The sequence below is a fragment of the Chiloscyllium plagiosum genome, chromosome 25 (genome assembly GCF_004010195.1).
Source record: "Chiloscyllium plagiosum isolate BGI_BamShark_2017 chromosome 25, ASM401019v2, whole genome shotgun sequence".
In the NCBI taxonomy this organism is placed as follows: Eukaryota; Metazoa; Chordata; class Chondrichthyes; order Orectolobiformes; family Hemiscylliidae; genus Chiloscyllium; species Chiloscyllium plagiosum.
In genome coordinates, this window is record NC_057734.1 from 15522078 (window position 1) to 15547626 (window position 25549).

Below are 25549 nucleotides of genomic sequence, written 5' to 3' on the forward strand. Positions count from 1 at the left end.
ACTACCTTGAAGATCCAGGACCACAGATACATAGGAACATCATCACTTGCAAGCTCCCCCCCATGACATACACCACCTTGAATTGGAACTATACTGCAATTCCTTCCTAACAATGCTGTGGGTGGACCTTGCGTCCCAAGAGCTCACTGCCAACCTCTCCAGGGAAATTAGAGATCAGTAGTAAATGCTAGTCTAGCATCAGTGCCCATATCCTAAGAGAATAAAAACAAATTACTTTTTTTTTCCTGAACTTAGGGTTCATTCCTGTGTGACTGGATTTTGCTGACCTTCATGAACAAGAATGATGTCTACAGTGCAAGAAAGTTTGAAGAGGTGAAAATTGAACTAATCAAACTCAGAGACATTTTCTGATGGAATTCCCTGAGATTGTTTGTAGCCTTCCCATTCTGGGAATAAGCAGTCTCTCCATAGCTGCTGTGATCAGCTAAGGGGAAAAGGTATCACTGGATGGAATTGTTTTCACACCATCTAGGAGTGCAACTCAGAACTGACAATTTCGGTGGCCTCACAATTTAGTACTTTTGATTCCAATGCGTTGTCTCACAGTGATGCAATTTTTCAGCTGAGAAATGAATTTAAAACCCAAGCAATCACCTCATGGACATAAAATGTTCTGTGACACCTTACAAAGGTGACACCTGGGGCCATTCTGTTGTGTTGGTTAATATTTTTGCTGGAATCAACACCATCAAAAAACAAACCAATTGTTCAGTTATTCATTCCTTTGCTGTGCACAAATTTGCTGCTGTGCTTACACAGCAATAATGATTGTACTTCAAAAACAATTGACTGTGAAGTACATTGGGATGTTGAATAAGAAGGTTTTGAAGGGATATGGGCCAGGTGCTGGCAAATTGGACTAGATTAGGTTGGGATATCTGGTCAGCACGGATGGGTTGGACTGAAGGGTCTGTTTCCGTGCTGTACACCTCCATGACTCTGACTCTATGTCCTGAAGATATGGCATTTCAAAGTATTTCACCTTTCAGTTTTTTAAATGTCCATCTGAATCAATAAGTGCACCTTTTAGTTGTAAGGTGACATCTCCAACAATGCAGCATTCCTTGGGTAGAACCCTCATGCTGATCTAGACTAAATAGAGATAGAATTCAGATCTTTTCTCACAACCCATTCACATAAGGTGTATAGGGTGGCAATAATTACCCATGTGGCAGTGAAAAGTCTCAGCTAGATTTCTGAGGAATGCAGAGAACAGTTTTGCTCTGAGGGGAAAGCAATAACAAAAAGTGACCTCCAGGTTATCAGTGTCCTCCAAGTGGTTACATCACAATTAACCAAGATTGCCACCAGCTTTATGGTGCTTGGCATAGGGAAGTATTGGGGAAAGTAAACAAATGGCCTGAAGATTGCAATGTTTATAATATAGGGCTATTCTGTCATTCCTTCTATAGAACACAGGGAATCTTTCTTATTGTAGACTCAAGAGAAGGCTATTTAAATCACTGAGGAACAGTGCTGTACTTTGTCTCCAAACTGCAGGTATTCAAGTACACCCTATGTAAGGGCAGGAGGTGGAGAGTCATTTTGCTCAGTTAACTGGACAGCTGGTTTGCAAAGCAGAGTGATGCCAACAGCATGGATTATCCCTGCATTGGCTGAAGTTAGCATGAAGGATTCGCCTTTTCAGTCTCTTCCTGCCAGAGGTGTGGTGACCCTCAGGTTTAACCACCATCAGTATTCTCTTTGTAAAGTGAGAGCACCCTATCATCTAAGACTATGACAACTTTATTTTTACTGTGTTATGTTTCCATCCCTGTACTGCCAGCAAGGATTTCCATAGTTCCTGCAACTCAGAAGCTATTGTGTTTCATTGTGTATTTGACCATTTCAGAGTATCACATATCAATTTGGTTGTTAACTTAGGTAAAAGGCTGGCTAATAAATAAACATGAGAATCTATTCCAAATATTCCACAGGAGTCAAAATTAATCTTCAGAAAATTGTTTTGTTTGTGTCTGCTAGTCTAATTCAGCCTCATGACCAGAGATTATCTATGCTACTTGTTACTTTAAACATTGTCTTCCTCCAACAAAAACAAGTCTATGTGAATCTCTTGTGAATCTCTCCCATAATAAGCTCTTCCTTTTGTGATCACTTTGCTGGAAACCCAAGAAACATATCAATGCTGTTTGAAAACAGGGTACTCCATTTACATACAAAGTTATAAACATGTAACAATCTAATTTAAGTTGCAGTGAAATGTATCCTGATGCACAGTACTGTACCACAGCATTAACATCAGTTTTACACTCCAGGCATTCACTTCACATGAATACCCAACAATCACATCTAAACCCATAAATGCACCATTTATATCAAAATCTGTTATTACTTTGTGGGCGGCACGGTGGCTAGCACTGCTGTCTCACAGCGCCAGAGACCCGGGTTCAATTCCCGACTCAGGCGACTGACTGTGTGGAGTTTGCACATTCTCCCCGTGTCTGCGTGGGTTTCCTCCGGGTGCTCCGGTTTCCTCCCACAGTCACAAAGATGTGCGGGTCAGGTGAATTGGCCATGCTAAAGTGCCCGTAGTGTTAGGTTAAAGGTAAATGTAGGGGTATGGGTGGGTTGCGCTTCGGCGGGTCGGTGTGGGCTTATTGGGCCGAAGGGCCTGTTTCCACACTGTAAATAATCTAAATCTAATCTACTTATTCATTTAACTGGTTCAGATAATCTGACCAGTGTCATTAGCAATATTATGACAGATACCTTGTGATGAAACATACGTGCCCTTTTTTTTTAATATGTTTATATAACGAAATGTTTTTTTTTCAAAAAAACGAAATTAGGAGTAGGAGGTCACTCAGTTGCACCAATATTCAGTAGAATCATGGATAATCTGATTACTACACATACCCACCTACTCCCTTTCATTCCCTTGTTAATCAAAAATCCATCCAAACCATCTGCTTTTAAAGTATTCAAAGACTTTTATTGCATTGATCTTTTAAGCAAAAGCATTCCAAAGTCTCAAGATTCTCATTAAGAAAAAAAAACTTCATCGCTATATAAAATATGCAAGTTTCTTTTTAAAACAGTGAGCCCTAGTTCTAGGTTCTCCTGCAGCCAGAGTAATTGTGACTAAAAATGCTAAAACTATAAGCCTTAAGACTTTGTGCTGTAATGTACGAAGCATTCATAATAAAATGGATAAAATCACTGGTGATTGAAAAGGAAATTAATGCGATTGAGGGGACAGATATCCACTCTGGTGAAGCAGAATCTGTATGGGTTGAGCTTAGAAACACCAACAGGCAGAAAATGGCAGTAGGGTTGTATATAGATCCGCAAACTGTGGTACTAATACTGGAGGTCACAGATCTAGACGTGTAAGCAATAAAGGTATGGCTGTAATTTTGGGTGACTTTAAATGCATATAGATTGGGCAAAGCAAATCAGTAGCAATATTGTAAAAGAGAAATTCTTGGACTGGTTACAGGATAGCTTTATGAATCAACACATTAAGGAACAAATGAGAGATAAGGCCATCCTTGACTGGACATTATGTTACAAGGAAGGAAAAATTGACCATCTAGTTGTGCATGAGCCAATAGGGAAGAGTGACCACAATAGGATAGAACTCTTCATTAAAGAGAGAGAGTGATGTAATTGTTTCTAAGACTACAGACCTGAACTTAAATAAAGGGAATTACAATAGTATGAGGCACGAGCTAGCTGTTAAATTGGGATTGTTCTTTAAAAGGATTATGGTAAACAGGTTATTGAAAATATTTAAAGACCACGTAGATGAACTGCAAAAGCTATTCATTCAAATCTATCATAAAAATAAAATGAGAAACATGGTCAGACCATGGAGAACAAGGAAATTAGCGATAGAACTAAATCCAAGGAAGAGGTGTACAAATTGGCCAAAAACAGCGTCAGACCTGATAAATGAGAAAAGTTTTAGGTTCAAGGGAGACAAATATACTGATTAAGAGGCAGAAAAATAGAGTACGAGTGTAAGCTTGCAAGAAACATACAGATAGTAAATGCCTCTATAGGTACGTGAAGAGAAAATGATTCTTAAAGATGAATACAGTCAGAAATGGGAATTTACAATGGAGAAAGAAGAAATAGCAGACCAATTAAATACACACTTGCATTCAGAAAGTTAGACAAATGATATCCTAAAAAAGTATGGAGGGAAAACACAGGGTTTAATGGGAAGGAGAAACTGAAAGAAATTAGTATTAATAGGGAAATAGTGTTGGGGAAACTAACACGATTGAAGGCAGATAAATCTTCAGGACCTGATAAACTTCATCCCAGAGTACTTAAGGAAGTAGCCCTACAAATAACAGATGCATGAATGGTCATCTTCCAAAACTCCATAGACTCTGGAAGAGTCCCTCTGAAATGGAAGGCAGCTAAAGTGAGGCAGAGAGAAATCAGCGAAATTATAGACTGATTAGCCTGACAAAGATAGTGGGTAAAAACAATGACTGCAGATGCTGGAAACGAGATTCTGGATTAGTGGTGCTGGAAGAGCACAGCAGGTCAGGCAGCATCCGAGGAGCAGTAAAATTGACGTTTCGGGCAAAAGCCCTTCCTGATGAAGGGCTTTTGCCCGAAACTTCAATTTTACTGCTCCTCGGATGCTGCCTGACCTGCTGTGCTCTTCCAGCACCACTAATCCAAAGATAGTGGGGTAAATGCTAGAGTCCATGATAAAAGATTTGACAGCAAAGCACTTAGAGAATAGTGACAAGATCAGACAGACTCAGCCTGGATTTACAAAGGGGAAGATATACTCGAGAAATGCTAAATTTTATTTTTTGAGGATGTAACTAGTCAGATGGAAAAGGGGGAGCCAGTGGACATGGTTTTCTTGAATTTTCAGAAGGCCTTTGGTGCGCTGAAATAAATTGCGAACTGGTTGGCAAAGGAAACAAAAAGCAGGGATAAACAGGTCTTTTCCTAGGAGCCAGACAGTAATTAGTGAGATACCACAGGGATCAATACTTGAGCTCCAGCCAATCACAACATATTCATGATCTTGATGAGGAAACTACATGTCATATCTCCATGTTTGCAGATGACATAAAGCTGGGTTGGGAAGGTGAGCTGCAGGAAGGCTGCACAGATGCTTCAGCATAATTTGGATAAGCTGAACGAGTGTATAATGTGGATAAGTGAGATTATCCATTTACCAAAAAAACAGGGAACTAGGTTATTACCTGGGAAAGGCAGAGAAGAAGAAGACCTGGGTATCCTTGTACACCAGTCACTAAAAGCACACAGGTGCAGGAGGTGTTAGAAGTTTTACCAGATGATCCCTAGGTTGAAGGAATCTGTAGAGGTCAAAACATTGAAGATTTTCAAGAAAAATGTAGATATAATTCTTAGGACTAGAGGGATCAAAGGATATGGGGAGAAAGGAGGAACAGAGTCTTGAGGTGGATGATTAGCCATCATCATATTGAATGGCGAAGCAGGTTTAAATGATAAATGGCCTACTCTTATATTCTATGTTTCTCAGTCAACATCCTTTCCACATGCAGCCTGTCAAGACCCCTCAGGATCTTGTACGTTTTAATCAAGTTGCTTCTTACTCTTCACACTATTCGTTACATCTTGCCAATCAGAAAAATGAACCATTTATTGCTTGCTCAGTTTCCTGTCAGCTAACCCAATTTTCTCTCTGTCAATATGCCACCTTGCAACCCATCAGCTTTCATTTTCCACAATAATCTTGGATGTGCCACCTAATCAAACGCTTTCTGGAAATGTGTACAACACATCCACTGGTTTCTCTTTAGCAATGGCATGCGTACTTTTCACATCAAAATGTCTATTTAATTTGGTCTTTACCTAAGCACTAATAAATATCATATTTAAGTGATTTCAATTTTCAAAAGAGAGACTAAATGGGGCTATAATTAGTACACTCATGAGATATCCAACTAAGATTCTTAAATAGAATAGAATATATCCTTTATTGTCACATATACTCCATTGTAGAAATACAGTGAAAAGCTTTCACAATGTCTGCCTCTTATGGCACCATCTTAGGTATAAGAACCGAGGAGCGGCATGGTGGTTCAATGGTTCGCACTGATGCCACACAGCACCAGGGTTTGATTCCAGCCTTAGGCGACCGTACGTGGAGTTGGCAGATTCTCCCTGTGTCTTCCTCCGGGTGATCCAGTTTCCTCCCAAAATCTAAAAATGTGCAGGTTAAGTGAATTGGCCATGGTAAATTGTCCCATAGAGTTCAGCGATGTGTAGATTTGGGTGTGATGTTCTCAGGAGGATCGGTGTGGACTTGTTGGGCCTTGGGGCCTGTTTCCACACTGTCGGGATTCAATTTAAAAAAAAGTTGCAAATCTTGCTTACAAAAAGGGAAAGAAAAATTAGTTGCATTACTTTACAGAGTTTAAAAAAAAAGTGAGAAATAAGACATCGTCACAGGATTGACATTACAGTCAGGTAAAAAAAATTTCAAATAAACATTACATTGTAGCAGCTCTGCGCAGGGCCTCTGCATGTAGTCTTGCCTACTTTCCCCATTCATGTCACCAGAGTGGGACTTCATAATGCTACAGGAAAATCTGCTACCATGTCTACTCTCAAGCTATCTCAAAGCATTATACAGAAAAAATAGAAAATGAATTACTGTAATATCCATATAGCCATGTCCATTTAAGTATTCAAAGTATGAGCAAATCCTTGAACGGTAATTTAAAGTTAGGACAATCTTGCAACCATTACAAAGATTTACAAGTTAAAATCTCTCAGATTAAGTGGCACTTTTCCTGTTAAAACGTGCAATAGTTCTATTTGCATTTACTGATAAGGAAATGGTAATGAAGCATACACACACATACTCATAAAACGTTTTTTTACCTAATAGGTTATTAAAGAAAGGATTATGCTGGCAGTCAATGAGCATGGAGCTTCAGAACAAGAACTGAAAGCAATTCAAGCAGAAAATTGCAAACATTGTTGATTTCCATATTATGTTATCCATCTTGAAGTGGGATGCAGATAAGGTATACAAAAAAATGTTGAGAAGGATCTTGGGAATCAAATAAAGTAGACAAACACCCTGACCTTTCTTGGTTTCATTTGCAGGGTGAAAAGTTTTGTAAATTTTGCATTATAAAACTTTTTAGGCAGGAGATAATGTTCACATTTTTCATTTTACAACATGTAAGTCAAATTAATGCAACCCTGAACCAATTTATGCTGAAACTGCTATTAAAGTTCAATAATAAATATGATGACATTTTAGCTCTTCAGTATTGAGGGGATACTGTCACTTGTGCCAATTCCTTGCTTTATCAGCTATGTAAGAGACCAGTACACATTTTTAAAAGCAAAATATAGAACTTTAACAAATATATTAACTGTCCATGCTGCAGTTCCAGTGGTCAGAATTGTGTATCTAAATAATGGATGCTTTGAATTCTTAGTTTGTGATATACAAGATTGATGGGCAAGGCAAAAGCAGCTGTTCCATTCAGTCTGCTCGAAACCTCATACTGGCACAATCATTTGAGTTAGATATTTCCTACTCTCTCACTGCAGAGTCACGTAGGCAGAATGAAGAACCCTTGGGGGTCAGTAAGTTGGAAAAAACTCTCTGAAAAACTCCTTTTCAAACTTCTCAGGCAATTAAAACTGATCTAGGTGGACCAAAGAAGGAACAGTTGCTATCTGTAAAGATACTTTGATATAATGTAATCCAAGTCTCGCTTCCCCATAATGATGCTCAGAGTCAGCATCAGCACAACTGTTGGCAAAATACCGCAGGGCCTTTCCACGCCTTAGAAAAATAACTCCTTAAAATCAGTCTATTCTAATCTTGATCTGTTCAAACTCATGCTCCTCTCCATTCTGTTAAACTGGAATAATCTCTCAATGCATAGGTTATCCCACCCTTTACTGATTCCAAAGGTTTCTATCAGATTGCTTTGTAGTGTAATCATATCACACTCCGTAAACCTATCTTGTATGGCTGAAAATGATACGCTTTCATTTATATTGAATGGTTCTATTAATGTAACATTATAACTACTCTTAGCTTTAGCTGTAAATTCAGGCTCTCTGCTGTAAAAATACTGCCCCTATTCAGTTCAAAGTTTTATTGCATCTGAGTAATAAACAGCAATAGTTGCTTTCTGAACACGTTTATGGAATTTAACAAGTAGCATATAATGGCAAGGAAACATATTCTAGCTTCTGACAAGTACAAACAAATAAGCTTACTGATTTTGGTTCTGTGTTCTCATGTATTCTTAATATTAATGAATGAGAAAAGTTTTAACTTTTGTTCCATTGAATTTTTTGAATGCTGGTATTTATATTAGAATGCTTTGTGCATTGTTACCAGCAACATTTTAACAATTCCATAAAGTAAAATGAAAGGGAAGTTTTCTTTTACCTTGAAGTCACCCTTTTATTTAGAATAATTTAAAAATTATTTTGTCATGTTTTCAAATAATGGATGGGATTCATTTTTCTGTGTAATGTTAAGACCAGATTTCAGTACAGATGGCAACGTACAAATCACTGTTGGCATCAGTACCCTGGCTTATAGAGGGGAACTTCAGCAAAGCTTCCAATATGTAATTACTATTGAATGACTCATTTGGAAAAATGATGAGATTGAGATATTTAGCTTTATCAGACCTTTTTGTGATACTAGTCAGGATGAAATAGTCCAACAGTCAGCATGCAAGCTTGGACAGAATAACCAAGGTACGAGAGAGGCTGTAGTTTGAGTCACAGCTGTTAGGAGAAGGGATAATATGAAGATATATTTAAAGAAATTGGATCATGATTGCAGAATGTTAGAGAGTATTTCCTGCCTGTGTCACTCTAATTTCTTAGCTACTTATGTATTATTTATTTTCACCTCTTTGCACCAACTTGACCCTCCTTCCTCCTGAATTGGTTACTTATCAGTTTTCCATATCTGTCACTAATACAATCATGATGACAGATGCTAAAGTTGCCCTGTTGAGGTCACTTCAGTTGTAATTTGTCAGAGTCCCAATTCAAGTGAATATTAAGCACAGACCTTTTAATTCTGATCTGTTAGTCTTCTGTGCTAAGTGACTATGATCAACTAAGGAAAGAGATCACTACTGGAGTTAATATTGAACAATTGCTCTTTTTGATAAATATTAATTGATATAAACAAGGTGCACAATTTCAAAGTGTGCAGGCATCCAAAATTTGAGGCAAACAGTGAGGTGGATATTAGCAGACTTGAGGAGGACATAGGTTGGTGAAGTGAGCATTTATATGGCAGATGAAAATTCAATGCAGAGAAATGTCAAATGATGCATTTTCAAGGGGCTCCAGGAACAGACACCTTGGGATTCATACATATAAAGCTTTGATGGCGTCAAGAACTGACACAGCTATTCAGACAGAAACCTTCATAGATTATTGATCAGGTTTGAGGATTGAGTCAATTCAGGCACCACAGTTTACAAATGATATCAAGATCTTTGACAGAATACAGAGGAAATTTATCATAAGACTTGGAGAATTCAGTAATATTAAAAGATCAGAGAATTGGTCATTTAACAGTACAGAAGATTAATTGGAGGTTAAAACAGGTGAAGAAAATAGAGTAAATAAGGAGAAACTGTTTCAATTTCCAATTATGGGGGGGAATGGATAACCAAAGGAGTCAGATTTAGGATAGTTGGAAAAAACAACAAAAAAGGATACAATTTCTTTATTATGCAACATGTTATGGTGACCTGGAATGGACAATTCTGAAAAGATGATGTAAGCAGTTTTAAAACCAACTTTGAAAGTTTTCAAATTTGAACAGAAAGAAATGAAGAATTATGAGGAAAGAGTATAGCACATTGAGCTGAATTGTCTCCTTTTGTACTGAGATTCTATGATATTCCAGAAAACATGAATGCTTATTCTTGACTTTTGTTTGTATGAGAGATATTTTGAGACACAAAAAATTGTTCAGTTTTTATCTTGAAAAGTAAAAAAAAATCAAATCAATGTAATATTTGTGATCTTTCTCCAGTCAGAAATAAGGGTAACAGCTTTCATTTTTCATCATTGTCTCCATTCTCATTGCACGTGTATCACAACAGCAACATGACCATGAATTCATAGAATCCCTTAAGGGAAGCACTCAGCTTCCAATTCATTGACATGTGCCAAAGGCCAGCAACATCATAGTATTCATAATAATGCAATTAAAATCTGCTAGAATTTTGAGAAAAGTTTTCCCAACTAGAACTAGTTTCAAAACATTTCATTTTACAGGTTCTTTAAATAAAATTAGTTTTCCTTGAAAACATCCATGTCTCCAATACAGAGTTGTCCTTGAAAGGAGAATTCTGACAACAGTACTGTGGCATTAACTATGTAACATTGTATGTAGTTGAAAATTATTAGGACTCTTAATATTCAACTGAGGCACCCCACTTATGAGTGAATGCCAAATACGACTCCCATTGGGTTCTTGTGCTTTCAACTAAACAGGAAAGGACAAATACAACTCCTTTTCACCTTCAAAGTAAGCTATGAACATTTGCACCAAGCTATTTTCTTCCACTGCTCACAAATTATGTGGGGTATTGCATGTTCAGATTGGAAGTCGATCAGTAACTGACAGATTTGAGGTCACTGTTAGGAAGTGATAGTTTGTCAAACTGATTATGATGACACTGGAAGGATGTCACCACTTCAAGGTGAACAAAAATACTGATTAGCTTACTTAATTTGAGCCAATAAGAGACTGGCTTGTGTATTAATGATAGCTCATTGCTGAGAAATGACATTTTATTGAAGCTTTTCATCTTGCATTCATCATTTTGCAAGAGTACCAATTCAAGGGAAAACATAAGGGAAGAGTGCTGATTGGTAGGGGAAGTGAATTCCTATTGGTAGAGGCATTGTCATGGAGAATGCACCATTAAAGCTGAATGATAGTTAATTCCTAAGAGTTAAATTTTAAATCAGGCAAGTTGAATGATTTTACCAATAAATGACTGTCACCTATTTTGTTGAGTTGAAATAGGAGCAGTGTGTGCACACTTCTGTCTGTAAGCTTCAAGGAGATGGGGGCAGAGGTCAGCATAGTGACCATCACACAAAGGAGAAGATGCTGGGAAAGCTGCAAGATCTGAGGATAGATAAATCATCCCGCTCAGATGGACTACACAGCAAAGTTCTTAAAGAGATAGCGAGGAGATTGTGAAGTCGTTGGTGGTGATCTTTCAGGATACACTGAAGTTGGGGAAGGTGCCAGAGGACTGGAAAGTAGCTAATGTAACACTCCTGTTTAAGAAGGGAGGAAAGGAGAAGACAGGAAACTATAGGCTGGTTAATCTGAACTCAATCATTGGTAAGATTTTGGAGTTTATTTTTGAGGATGAGATTGAGGACTGGTAAATACGGTGGAGTCAGCAGAGCTTCATCAAGGGGATGCCATGCCTGACAAATCTGTTAGAATTCATTGAGGAGGTAATGAGCAAGTTAGACAAAGGAGAGCCAGTAGATATGATCAGTTTAGACTTTCAGAATGCCCTTAGTAAAGTGCTTCAGAGGAGGCTGATAAATAAGAAAAGAGCCAGTGGTGTTTGGGACAAGGCATTGGCATGGATAGAGGATTGGCTGACTGGCTGGCAGAAGGCAGAGAGTAGGAATAAAGGGACTTTTTATGGTTGGCAGCCGATGACTGGTGGAGTTCCACACAGGCTAGCGTTGCGACCGCTACTATTCACATTATATATTGATGATCTGGATGAAGGAACTGAGGACATTGTTGCGATGTTTGCAGATGACACAAAACTAGGTAGTGAGACAGGTAGTATTGCGGTAGCAGGGAGCTTCAAAAGGACTTGGATTTGCTAGGCAAGTGGACAGAAGTAACAGATGGAATAAAAATGTAGCAAAGTGTGAGGTTATACATTTTGATAGGAAGAATAGAAACATAGAATATTTTCTAAATGGGGAAAGGCTTCAGTAATCTAAAACACAAAGGGACTTTAGAGTCCTAGTTTAGGATTCTCTTAATGTTAACATGCACATTCAGTTGGTGGTCAGGAAGGCAATGTTGACATTCTGCTCCTTTATTTATGGTCTTACATGGTCCTTCTCTATGGCAATGTCTCTACCAGTCTCTACTTCCAACTAATCAGCACTCTTCTCATGAACTGTAGATGTTGGTATTTCCCTTAAATTGATATTCTTGCAAATTATCCTGCTAAGTTCAAGATGAAAAGATTCAACAGAACATTAGTATTTCTGAAAGAAAAATTAGTAATTTGGTAGTATAGAACTTAACAATGAGTCAGTTGACAAATTAAAATAGCCAGACCTTTACTTCCCTTCTATTTAGATGACATTCTAACCATTTACCACTGGAGAAAAAAAAAGTCAATGTTCCAGAAACTTCAAAAACAACTGTGCTCCAGTTCAATAACTGTACAGGTGATCAGATTCTGGAAATACAAGACCATAATACTGCCTCTGAATCAATGATACCTTGGCTTAAAATCTGTTAAAATTAACCTAACCTGATCAGATTCCCTGGTAAGTATCATACAAGACAGCCTGATGAAAAGTAGACACCTTCATTTTCAACATAATGTCAATAGTAATTTAAGACTTCAGCTCTTCAGCTTTTTCCAGCTAGTGGGTAAAAATTTGGAAAAGCTCTTTCCCAAACTAAACTTCCCAGACTATCACATTCTATAACCTCTCCTGTAAAAACATATACACAAGTTTCTATTAAATCTTCCCCTCTTCCTTCACAATAGATAAAATATTTCTGCTCAAAACTGACTGACCCATTTGGCATGAAAACGGTTTGTTAGTGTTTCCTGACAAAGTTCATGTGCTAGGCAGCATCACCAATGAACCTTCAGTTAACATTAGGATCCTTCCAGAGATGGATATTCTTCCCTGGTGACTTCAGAAACATGTACTAACGTAGGCATTAGCTCTCCATATTACAGCAAGGAATAACATGGTGCAAGAAAAATTTACTAGAAGTGATACCAGAGCTGAGTGGTTATAACCATGAAAAGAGAGGACAGTATGAAGCGATCTGATAAAAAGTCTTCAATGTTTTTAAAAGATTTGACAGAGTCAGGGCATTGAGTGTAGAGATTAGGCAGTTATGTTGCACTTGTATAAGTCGTTGGTGAGGCCACACTTCGGCAACTGTGTTCAGTTTTGGTCACCTTGCTACAGGAAGGATGTTATTAAACTGGAAAGAGTGCAGAAGAAGTTTACAAGGATGTTGCCTGGATTCAATGGTCTGACTGAGAGGAAGATGGGACTTTTCTCTTTAGGGTGTAGGAGGCTAAGGGTGGACCTTACAACGGTGTATAAGATCAGGAGAGGCATGGATAGGATGAATGCACTCAATCTTTTTCCCAGGTTTGTGGAATCGAGGACCAGAGAGCATCAGTTTAAGGTTAATGGGGAAAGAATAAAAGGGAACCTGAGGGGCAACTTTTTTTCCCCCCCACAGAGGGTGGTACACATAAGGAATGAACTGCCAACGGAAGTGATTGAGGTGGGTACATTAACAACATTTAAAAGGCATTGGGACAAATACATGTGTAGGAAAGGTTCAGAAGAATATGGACAGGGAAATGGGGTTAGCGTGGACAGACATTTTGGTTGGCATGGACCAGTTTGGGCCAAAAGGCTTGTCTCTGTGCTGTAGGACTCTGACTAAACATTGAGAAAATAATTCCCGTATTGGGTAAGTATAAACGTAGGAGTCACGGCGGCACGGTGGTTAGCACTGCTGCCTCACAGCGCCAGAGACCCGGGTTCAATTCCCGCCTCAGGCGACTGACTGTGTGGAGTTTGCACATTCTCCCCGTGTCTGCGTGGGTTTCCTCCGGGTGCTCCGGTTTCCTCCCACAGTCCAAAGATGTGCAGGTCAGGTGAATTGGCCATGCTAAATTACCCGTAGTGTTAGGTAAGGGGTAAATGTAGGGGTATGGGTGGGTTGCACTTCGGCGGGGCGGTGTGGACTTGTTGGGCCGAAGGGCCTGTTTCCACACTAAGTAATCTAATCTAATAAACGTAGTCACTGATAAATCCAATACGGAATTCAAGAGAAACCTGGAAAGTTTATCTTTGGAGAGGTTAGATAGTGGAACTTGATATCATAATGATTGAGTCTGATAGCATAAATGTATCTAAGGGGGAAACTAGAAATGAATGAAAAATGAATATAGGAATATATTGATGTGTTAGAAAAAGGTTCACATGCAGCAGAAACACCAGCAAAGACCATTTGGGTTCAACAGCCTGTTCCTGCACTGTAAATACTAGTTAAATGCCAAGGAATCACTATATCACTGTTACATACCAATGCTGATTGGTAGACAAGTTAAAAATATTAAACCTGAAAGCAAGTGAGGGTGTCCAAGATTCACAAAACTGAATGTTTTATTTGTATTGCACTGTAAAAACATTGTAAAAAAAATCTAACAGTTTCAATAGAAAATTGTCATTGAAGTAAAAAGGTTAATTTGCTGTTCATCGATTACTGCGAAATATGCTGCAGTTAATGTTGAATAAAAAAAGCTGGCTGCATAACCAAATAGCTCTCTGCAGAGATTTCAGAATACCAAATATTCAAACAAAAAGAGTTTGAAAACAGTGCTCACACTTGAAGAATTAAAGTCATGAATATGACCCAGTACGGATAGGAATACTTTTTCCTTCAAACCCCTTTGTTGCAATTTTCTAAACAATCATACCAAGTAAAATATACCTGAATATCTGGAAATTGGTGGAATTGAAACAAAAATACAGGTTAAAAAGACAGTAATATAATTGGTTCATTTATAAATGAAATGCTATTCAGGTTGAAACGCTAAGCTAATCAAAACAGGAAATTATGCCACAAGACAGGGATTATTTGTTCGCCTAACTAATGGGCACTTCTAAATGACAGCACAATGATCCCAACAATCATATTTTAAGATGGTGGACCAACAAAGGAACCAAAATTCTGTTTAAAACAATAAAAAGATTGGGGTACTGCCATATAGGAAACTCCTTTTCCACTTTCCTAGTCTTTCTTCTAAGTTGATTAGGTGAAGGCCCAGAAACATTGGTCTATTAATACTAACCTGTATTATTGTTAATTGCAGTTAGATCACTCAAAACAAAAACTGTTGCTTTATCATTTTAAGCTTGTGTTTAAGGTGATTTTCCAAGTCATGTTGTGCAAGGTTTAAGTGGATGGCTTTAACTTCTTATAACTGATTAAAATTTTTGACTTTAAATAAATCGTAGATTAGAACATATTTAAGATTAATTGTTACAAAGTTTGCAACTAGCCATTCAGATATAAGTACCAGTTTCTAATTTGTCTAATTAAATAAGTGTGATGCATAAATAGTAGAGAAATACAACACACTGATAAAAGTCAGATAAAAGTCTATGCTGACATAGTACTCATTGCCTCGTTCAATTAGCGCATTCTAACCTATTGCTTACTAATTTATTCTATTTTATTCACTTGTTTGAATTCTACAAAAAAGGGAATAAATTCATGGTTTTGTGGTGTAAAATACATTTGTGAATATGCTTTCACAGGTTGAATTATGCATTACATAGCTTTATAAAAACATAAATCACAACAATCACCAATTAGAATACCAGAATAATGCTGCCAAGTTTTGGTATTTACTTGATGACTAGTTCTATATCAACTTAATGGTTTTCTTTTGATTTATCACATTGCATAAAGATTAAAGCATGTAATACTCAGATGTTGTTTAAAACAAATTTCCTCCAATGTTCAGAAATACAATATTCCAACACAGGGAAAATGCCTCCTTAAGTATCACATACTGCACAGATTTGAAAACATACCAGGAACAGAATTTAAGGCCAGAACATAGTTCCAAGATTCAAGTAAGTTTCTAAATTGTTTGAGCTTAATTGTAACAGCTTATTAGATGTAAATCATTTGGAATATATATTATGGCATTGAAATCACCTACCAGGTGATTCTGGATGTAATAGTTTGGAAGCAGTGGCCTGAAGTAGATGTTATTTAACAAAGACACTTCGTTAATTTACCAGAATCTACACTTGAATTAGTCAGGATGCACTTAGGTTGGTTGATGTTCATTCTTTCAAGAAATCTGTTTTATTATTCAACAGTTCCTTAGAGAATGTAATTTTGTCACTAGGCAGAAATTGCTCTGCTTGCACTGTACCCTCAAAAACTAGCTTGCTGCTGTAAAGACCATATGATCCATCACACTAGAAGAATGCTCAAATTATGTAGTATCTGCTGGAATTAGCGAAACAGATTTAATCAAGTACTTAAGCGTAGAAATGGTTAACTCCAAGTGCACCTAGAAAGAGTGATGTCCATAACTTCGTTGATATTTGTCCATCTTGTTAGTTCTTTTGTCTTCATGGCCTTAGGTGTGTATTCATCCTAAACATCCAATCAACAGTCTCCAACAAGAATGGCATACTGTAGTGTCTGGCAATATTTCTAAATACTTGGATTTGTTCCGTAAATCCCTATATACATAAAAACAAAATGCATGAATTAGACCATTTATAAAATGTTACTGAACATATAAACAAAAGGGTTTGTAACACAGTTGAAAACTCAGCTTTTTTTGGAGGGAGGGTTGTCAAGTGGTGATGGGCAAGCAGACTAATTTAAAGTAAGTTCGGTGATTCTTGATTTTGTTTTATGAATATTGACAAAAATAAGTAAAGCACACCTACAAGTTAGAAAAAAGTAAAAAAAACCAATTATTTCCAATCAAAATCAAATGAAGATTCTGACATGGACAACATTTATCCAAGCGATACCACAGAACAGTGGGATGCACGCACTATACCTTTATGGAAATGGTCAAATCAAAGTCCCGGGCGCAAGTACAATAAACAGGCATGTTGGCTTCTTTGATGCCTTTACATTTTGAACAAACCTAGAAAAACAAAAAGGTTTTTTTAGTGCATTAAGTAGGAAATATATAGCAATTATAATTTTAGCATTCATTTAGTCAACACAGATTGAAATTGTATCCGTTAAATCTGGAAGAGACAGACTGGCAAAAGTTTTGTGACTCCGCTTCCAAAACACTGGTTACAGAACCAAAACTACAAATGAACAGAATGGTAAATGGATGGAGGAATACTGAAAGAGATCCTCAAAGAATAGCATTTGTACAGAAGAATTTCTTCAGCCCACCATGTCTGTATAAAAGATAAGGTTGGTCTTCTATGGTTTGTGATGCAGAGTGATGCCAACAGTGTGGGCTCAATTCTAATACTAGCTGAGGTTACTGCGAAGGGTAGCTTCTCAATCTCTCCCTTCATCTAAGGTATAGTGATCTTCAGGTTAAAACCACCAGTCAACTCTTTCTTATGAAAGTGTTATGGTCTGGTTCTTGTGGTTCAGTAGGACTGTGGCATCTTTACCTCTATTATTTCAATTTATATCTATGATCTGGCCTCAGAAACTCAAATAGATTAATTTGATACCAAAATGCTGGTAGAAACAGGCAGATCAGTGGAATATTGATAAATCTTAAATACTAACACAGGGTTTTTAAAAAAGGCATTGTATATTCAAAATATGATGTGGGAAAAAGTTAAAGGATGGAATTTTAAAAAGACTAGGTGTCTTCGTATACCTGGCATTCAAAAACATCCGATGCACAGCAGAAATGGATACGACCAGTAAAATGTCATATTGTATAGTGAAAATAATAGAATGAAACATCGGGGAATAGTTAAAATTGACTATACAGTGCCCTGGTTGAACTCCAGTCTCTACGGTGTCTACTAATGGTCACTTAAATGGAAGGGAGATGATCAAGTGTTCGGTGCAGTGTCAAGAAACTGGTGTTCCTTGATATCAAAACGAGTTAACTCGTTTGTAACAGAAATTTTACTGGCCCAATTTAGTGCCTCTGTTCTTCCGATTTCAGCATCAGGGCACAAACTATTTCCTGTGACTTGAGCACATGGTTCTTGTTTCCTATTTAAAGTTAGAAACAAAATACAATTTATAAGTCCAAATCTTCTTAAAAATTCATTTTCTTTTCTGTGCTGAATGATATATGCACATCAAAAATGTAATCCTGAGCACTCTTTTATGCTAAAAAAATCACCATTGGATCCAAGTTTCTGGGACTAGGATTTCGTTCAGATTTGTGGTATATATAGTCATGAATACTGTCGACAGTGAAAGCAAAAAAAAAGTTTTTTTAAAAACAATGTAGCATTGGCTCAAGCATGTGATACATATATAAAGGACATGTTAACGTACCAGATCCTGAAGGGTATAGGCCATCATTTTCTTCTTCAGTGCTTCTACCAATTCTATTTCTATAGAATCTGAGTCATAATCAGTCTGGCAATTAGTGCAGCACCACTTGGGTAGTACAGCGCCATCCTACCAAAGTAAAAGAATCACTGATTGCAAAGTTTAAGCATGAGCCCCTAAAATACAAGAGCGAGCAAGCTAAAACAAGTTACAGATATAAAAACAAATGATCACTATTCAAAAATAAAATTCCAATGCAGAACTGAAATTGCAATTTGAAGCAGAAAAATTAAAGTGATATATTGTGTTTAAAGCATTTAAAATTAGAATTTCTATCTTGTTTTGGTAATGTATTAAAATGGAGGAAAGAAACGATGCTAAAATGATAGCATTTTGAACTGTACACAAGTAAACTCAAAGAAAGGGATTTTTCTGAAACTTATTTATTTTGATGTCTTAGTAACTGCAGCATACTTAGAAACAAACTAAACTATCCCTTTTCAGCAATCGCAATTGTTACTTTGCCACAGAATAGATTTTCCTTTTCTAATGAAATTAATAATGGCATTATGGTGTCACCAGCAATGATTAGCATTTATTGTTTGCACACGTTTCCCATAAAAGTTCTTCAACTGCTGTAATCCATAGTTGGAAGATACTTCCATAATGCTACAAGGTAGGGAGTTTCAGGATCTTGATTGACCTTGCGGTGAAGGTAAAACGACAGAGACCTAAATCAGAACTTTATCAGACTTATGGAGAGGAAACTTAAAGATAATGGTCTTCTCATGCCTCTGCTGTCTTTGCTATTCTCGGTGGTAATAGTCATGCAGTACTGTTGTCGCAGTGCATCACTGCACTGTACGTACTGCAGCCATGTTGGGGCACGTTTAAAGCAGATAATTCGGTTTCCAATGAACTACTTTGTCTTTGATGGTTTCAAATTTGTTCAGTATTGTTTGCAGCTGAAACCACCCAGCCTGGTGAAGAGCACACAACTGCACTCCTAATTTGTGACTCAGTGGAGATTCTTTCGGAAGTCAGGAGAGCCACTTGCAAAATTTGCAGCCTTTGACTTGTTCTAGTAGCCATGGTATGTCTGTGGATTGTTTAACTGAATTCCTTGTCAATGGTGAGGACTTTAACAATGGTAATGTCATTGAACTCCCGAGAAAGGTGACTCTTCTAAGGGATGGTTATTACTTAGCATTTCTGTGGCTCAAACTTTTATTTGCCTAATGTCAGTCCAAGCCTGAAATATTTTGTAAGACTTATTGTATGCAGGCACAATTTGAATTAAACTACCTGAAAGACTATTGGAAACAAATTGAATATCAACCTTCAACAGACAATTGGATGCACACTTAGAATAAACAGGGCCTGAGAGATTCAGATTGAATAGCTGGATCAAAAAAAAGAGAATGAGTAACCTAACAGTGATAAATTGTGTTTTTTTTAAAAATCCAAAAATTAAACAATGAGCACATATTTAAAAAAACAGCCTTATTTCAAGTTCACAACTGGGTACGCCTTGACTGGAGTTGCAACTGTCAGATTGCTAAAAAAAAACTACCAGAAATGTCAAACCCTTTTTACTTACCTGCAAGATGGAAGGATCTTTGCAAAGGTCCAGGTCATGGCAGAAGTTGCAATTCTTGCAGATAACCTCAGCTAGTATGTAGGACTGGCAGGGGTCTTTAAATTGAGCTTCCTCAGAGAATTCCCCTACATCAATTAGACGTAAAAGATCACGTTTCAACTTATTAACCTGGTTGGTTATATTCGAATCCAGAGATAAGATCTATTTGTGAAGAAATAAAAAAAAGTGTATTGCAACTATGGTGCTTGCATGATGCATATATGACAAACAGCATTTACTATTTTTAAATAAGAGCAGTTACATTCATATGAACATGGTGCTTTACAAAAAAGGGCAAGAATGCAAGAAAGTGGAATATTTTCTATTTAATTTGCCCAGTGACATCATGCATACTCCAGTCATGAATAGCAGGGGTAGATTTAGAGTAAAGCTCCTACAATGCAAATCAAGCCTAAATATTGTAATAAAACGATTATAAAATTTGCACTTCAATCTTACTTATTGAGTTGTAAGCGAAAGCTGTAGCTCACTGCTCACATTCTCACTGCCAATTAAATAAAAACTACTCATTCAACTATTTCTCCAGAGGCTGAGCATCTAACGGAGGTCAGCATCTCACAGCAGCACAGAGGGAGTGCAGTCCTATAAAATACATCTTTCAGATGAAACGTAAAACAGAGGCTCAGTCTATGTTTTCAGTTGAATGTACAAGATTCCATGAATTGAAGATAATTAGGGAAGTTCTCCAAGAATCAATTCTCAACTAACATCGATAAAAGCAGATTATCTGGTCATTTATTCACATTACTGATTGTAGGACTTTCCATACAAATTGGCCACTGTTTTTCCTTGCATTACATATGGACTATACTTGAAATGTCTTTCACACCACAAATCAGCCCTGTCACCCCAGTACCTGTACCTACAAGCACAAGTCAGAAGTGTGATACTCTCCATTCTTCTTGATGGGTATTCCATTGCCAACACAAAAATAGATACCATGCAGGACAAAGCAGCCTGCTTCATTAGCATACAATGTTTCCTTCAACATTCACTTCCTTCACCATTCTTGCAAAGTGGCAGCAGTGTACACAATCCACAAGATGCACTCTGTATCTCATTAGGCTTGCCTGCCACCTGTTTGCTTGTCTGTCTAAATATACAACTTCGAAAAGGGAAGGGTAGTGGATGGATGGTAATGTCACCTGCAAGTCATTCTCTAAGCCAAATACCAGATTATCTTGGAGCTGCCCCATCAGTGTTACAAGGTCAATATCTTAGAAATTCCTCTAGAATAGTGCCGAGTTTGTCTACCTCACAAGGACTGTGCAGTTCAAGGGGGCATCTCACCACTACCTTCTTCAGGGCAATTAGAGGTGGTCATTAAATGTTGCCCTAGTCAGTGATGTCACATCCAATAATAATCATAGAATAAAGTAAGCCAAGTCATAGCAGTTAACAAAGTGCATGTTCCAAAAGGCATTTGGATTCTCAAGAATATGTTAATATGATGTTTTATTTCAATGACATTCTAAAATTAAAACTAAAGCTGCCCTATTAGAAACATAAATTTGTATCGGTTTGATCTGTGACACCTCTTAGGAGTGGAAATTGACTAACCAAGCAAGTTGGTTTTCAGTGGAATGATTCAAATAATACAAGTCTTTTCAGTGGTAACACTGTGACAATCATCCAGCCAGTCCAAACAAATAACTCCTTTGCAGCTGACTGAATTTGAATTTGAATCTTGATCTCAGAGGTGAAAACGCAGTTTCAAAAAGCGTTACACTCACCTGTCCCAATTCTCTCCATTCCAAAACCTTAAACAATCATGTTGCTCTATTTAAGTTTTAGCTCAACTTTCCTCACCTTACAGACTGATTTGATGAATTCCAGTGCAGGGTTGTTGAATGGAAGATAGGAGCCTGGCAGAACTGGGAACATTTCGGAGGGCTCAGTGGAGTGTCTATTGCTGCTCACTTTCTTCAGAATTTTTTGAGTGATGGTGAAAAAGTTGTGTGTGAGCTCATTAGACACATACTCCTGAGAGAAGGTAATCATTCCTGCAAAATGAGGTTTTAAAAAAAAAAGTACATTCAGTTAAGTGTGGTCAATATCACAGTAACAAGTCTTATTGCTCAACTGGTCTATGCTGGTATTTCCATTCTCCACAGAGCTTCCCCTCCAATAAAGTTTCATCCCACCATATTCACTTAATCTTCTATTCCTTTTTCAGTCATTCATGGATTTAGCTGCTCTCTAAATGCATCTACACAATTTGCTTCAATTACTTGTGGCAGCAGGTTCAACATGCTCATCACTCTTGGATAGTTTTTCTCCCCCACAATCTGAAATCCCTATGGATAATCAGTGACCATATTACGTGCACCCTGCATTTCGTCTATTATAATTAGATTATGTCTGACCTACAGTTCAATCTCTTTAGAACCTCAGGTTCCATGACCTCCAAAGTGTTTTATGGCCAAGGAAAGAATTTTCAAAACACTGTTTTAAGATTGTGCACTTTTTGACTGTCACATTTCCACGGTAAAATCCCCTTAAAAATAAACAAGTGACATTGACGAGATAATGTTCTATTTGTGGAATGTTGGTTGAGGAATAAACTATAGATAAAGCAATAATGGAAAACTTCCTTGTTCTTGAAGTAATGTCACAAGTTGTTTAATGTATAAACAGAGGGTAGATGGAGCTTCAATTTCAATTCATCTCATCTGAAGGAGGTCACCTCCAAAAATAGAGCATACCATTAACATTGCAATGACATGTTAGCCTGGATTTGGACTCTCGTCTCTGGAATAGAACTTGAAGCCACACGTCCTGTCTCAGGATCAAAATGCGATCATTTAGTCAGATTTGGCATCAACAATTGAGGTTTGGTGAGATGGAAACCACAAAAGTATGAAAAGCGCTCCAGCAAGTGGCTGAGTCTTCGTTTTCACAGAAAAACATTCAAAAATAGGCAAGACTACAGCATATTGATGATGTGCCTTTTGCTCTTCAAATTACATAATTCAATTTTTCAGATAATTTAAAAACTCACAGACATGTAGAAAAAAAGCAATATCTATCTTGCAACATTATGTATTTCACGCTACATTTTCTTTTATCATTAATTGCATCTTTAAATTATTTTAAAAACAGAAGAAATATATTAAAATCCAGTGCTTTCCTCTAAGCACTACTTTCTACAGTTCAGTTTCTCACCTGCAGAAGCTCCTGTGTCGCCTGCGGGCTCTTGTGAGATTTGGCTTGTGCCTCGGCGTTTTATAGGAGTACACCCTGGAGCACTGCGTCTTAGTTCTTCCTTCATGCTGTGGTACACAGCTACAATATAAGCTGAAAAATTTCAGTGCAATGAGTGCATATAACTGCATTATAAAAATTAAGTAACAGTTAATAGCTTGCATTGTTTTATAGGTGATAGTATTTATTATAGTTGAAGAATCAGAAAAAGTCAGTCAGTTACAAATATTAATTTTGGTCAGAATTAGTTTTCGCTATCTCTGTTTGACGGATTTGTAATTTGCTGTATTGTCACAGATAAATATTTCTTCCTTCTCTTCAGATTCATGACATATGTCCCACACACTGGTGGCTGCAAGATTTTCATTTTCACTGATTAAACAGTTTGGTCAGATGTTCACCCACTTTTAATAGAATTAACTGTCTCATGTCGCGTCAATGACTTTTTGTAGTTATTCTTTGCACCACTACCTTTATTAAGCTATTGATCACTAGACCTTTAGTGTCATATACCTGATGCTTCAGAATTTTCTCCTTAAACAATTTCTCTTTTGCAATTCCCCCTCATAACCAAACTCATGGTCCTGTGCCTGACAACCTGAATTAATTGAAGAAGAAATGGCCTAATGGTATTATCACTGGAACGCTAATCCAGAAACCCAGCTCATGTTCTGGGGACTTGGGTTCAAATCCTACAATGGCAAATGATGGAATTTGAATTCAATAAAAATCTAATGATGATCATGAAAAACCCATCAGGTTCACTCATGTCCTTTCCTTTAGGGAAGGAAACTGCCATCCTTAGCTGGTCTGGACTGCAAGTTACTCCAGACCCATTACAATGTGATTGACTCTTAACTGCCTTCATTACAATAAATGCTGGCTTAACCAGCAACATTCTTATCTGCAGAATGAATAGAGGCAGAAAACAGCAAAAAAAAATCCATGTCCAATTTTCAACCAAAACTGCTCTCCAAGTCATCTGAACATAGTGCTGTCAACTTTCCCTATTTTAATATTCAATACTGCCATGTGATCCAATCCAAGTCTTTTGATACTTTAATCCAGTTTAAAAATGGCCTCAGGTTGATAGGTGAGGGCAACTAAGGTGAAGATATACCTTAACATTTTTAACAAGCATCCACCACATTGCCAATTCTTTGTGCCTTGAATATAGAATCAGCAACGCAGAAACAATGAGAGATTTGTAGAGTTCCTTTAAAAAAATACCCTAAAATTTTAATTCAAATCTATGCAAACCATTTGCAAACATGGACCAACTTGCAATCACGCAGCACTTCTAATCATGAAATATGTTCCCTCTCAAAGGTGAAATGAAAAGATCAAGACGCCAAATAAAGAAGTAGGTAGTCAGGCACAAGGTCATGAGTTTTGTAATGGGGTGGAAGTACAAGAGAGAAGATGTTGAAGGAGAAAACTCCAGGGCATCGTGTGGATGGCAGTCAATGCCTGGTGATCAATAGTTTGAATAAGGAGGTGCAGAGACATGATTCCAAAAAGTCAATAATACGAGACAGTTATCTCTATCAAAGTGCGTGAACATCTGATCGACCCGTTTAATATGTGAAAAATCTTGTCAATTTTCAAATCTACTACAGGTTAAGTTGTAACTTGCGCTGTAAATATTTTTCTTGAGATCAGGATTTAATTAATACAATATAAATGTGCTTAAACTTGCCTTAGAATTAAAAGTAACATTTAAATAAATATTGGCTACATGTATCAAATAATGGGCCAAAAAATCCAGGTTCTAAGAGAACTGTTGTTTGACTGAGAAGACAGGTTTGGGCCGAACTATATATCCTGTTCTTACTGATAAAACCTAGAGCATTCTGCACAAAAACACGCCTCTTGAAACAGTTGAGAATTGCTAGTACCCATAGAACTGTATGCCACCTTCAGACAAGGATGGACGGTCAATCTATTACTTTTTTGCCCTGGGCAGGTTCAGAGCATAGATAGAGTCATAGAGATGTACAACATGGAAACAAACCCTTTGGTCCAACCCGTCCATGCTGACCAGATATCCCAACCAAAACTAGTCCCACTTGCCAGCACCTGGCCCATATCCCTCCAAACCCTTCCTATTCATATACCCATCCAATTGTCTCTTAAATGTTGCAACTGTACCAGCCTCCACCACATCCTCTGGCAGCTCATTCCATACACGTACTACCCTCTGCGTGAAAAAGTTGCCTCTTAACTTTCTTCCATATCTTTCCCCACTCACCCTAAACCTATGCCCTCTAGTTCTGGACTCCCCGACCCCAGGGAAAAGACTTTGTCTATTTATCCTATCCATGCCCCTCATAATTTTGTAAACCTCTATAAGGTCACCCCTCAGCCTC

At 37.5% G+C, this 25549-nt stretch overlaps 2 protein-coding genes across 8 annotated transcripts in view; one reads left to right on the top strand and one right to left on the bottom strand.

Annotated features, from left to right (window-relative positions):
* The window catches only part of LOC122562601 (P2X purinoceptor 2-like), a 79044-nt gene extending 71947 nt beyond the window's left edge, over window positions 1–7097 (top strand). For 3 of the 6 annotated variants that reach the window (XM_043715577.1, XM_043715578.1, XM_043715575.1), the window contains exons 11-12: window positions 256–333; window positions 6899–7097. In XM_043715577.1, coding sequence (XP_043571512.1) covers window positions 256–333; window positions 6899–6994 — 174 coding nt within the window. In that variant the 3' untranslated portion in view covers window positions 6995–7097. Of the gene's footprint in view, window positions 1–255; window positions 334–1521; window positions 2335–6898 lie in introns of those variants that run through there. The other 3 variants (XM_043715581.1, XM_043715576.1, XM_043715580.1) reach the window with 2 other exon arrangements.
* The window catches only part of pole (polymerase (DNA directed), epsilon), a 157711-nt gene continuing 138346 nt past the window's right edge, over window positions 6185–25549 (bottom strand). The window contains exons 44-50 of one of the 2 annotated variants that reach the window (XR_006315365.1): window positions 23142–23273; window positions 21786–21979; window positions 19917–20117; window positions 18320–18445; window positions 16884–16973; window positions 16380–16554; window positions 6185–6338 (exon numbers count right to left, since the gene is read on the bottom strand). Coding sequence is in view for 1 of the 2 variants with exons in the window: in XM_043715574.1 (XP_043571509.1) it covers window positions 16441–16554; window positions 16884–16973; window positions 18320–18445; window positions 19917–20117; window positions 21786–21979; window positions 23142–23273 (857 nt within the window). In the remaining variant the exon portion in view is untranslated. Of the gene's footprint in view, window positions 6339–14009; window positions 16555–16883; window positions 16974–18319; window positions 18446–19916; window positions 20118–21785; window positions 21980–23141; window positions 23274–25549 lie in introns of those variants that run through there. The other variant, XM_043715574.1, reaches the window with a different exon arrangement.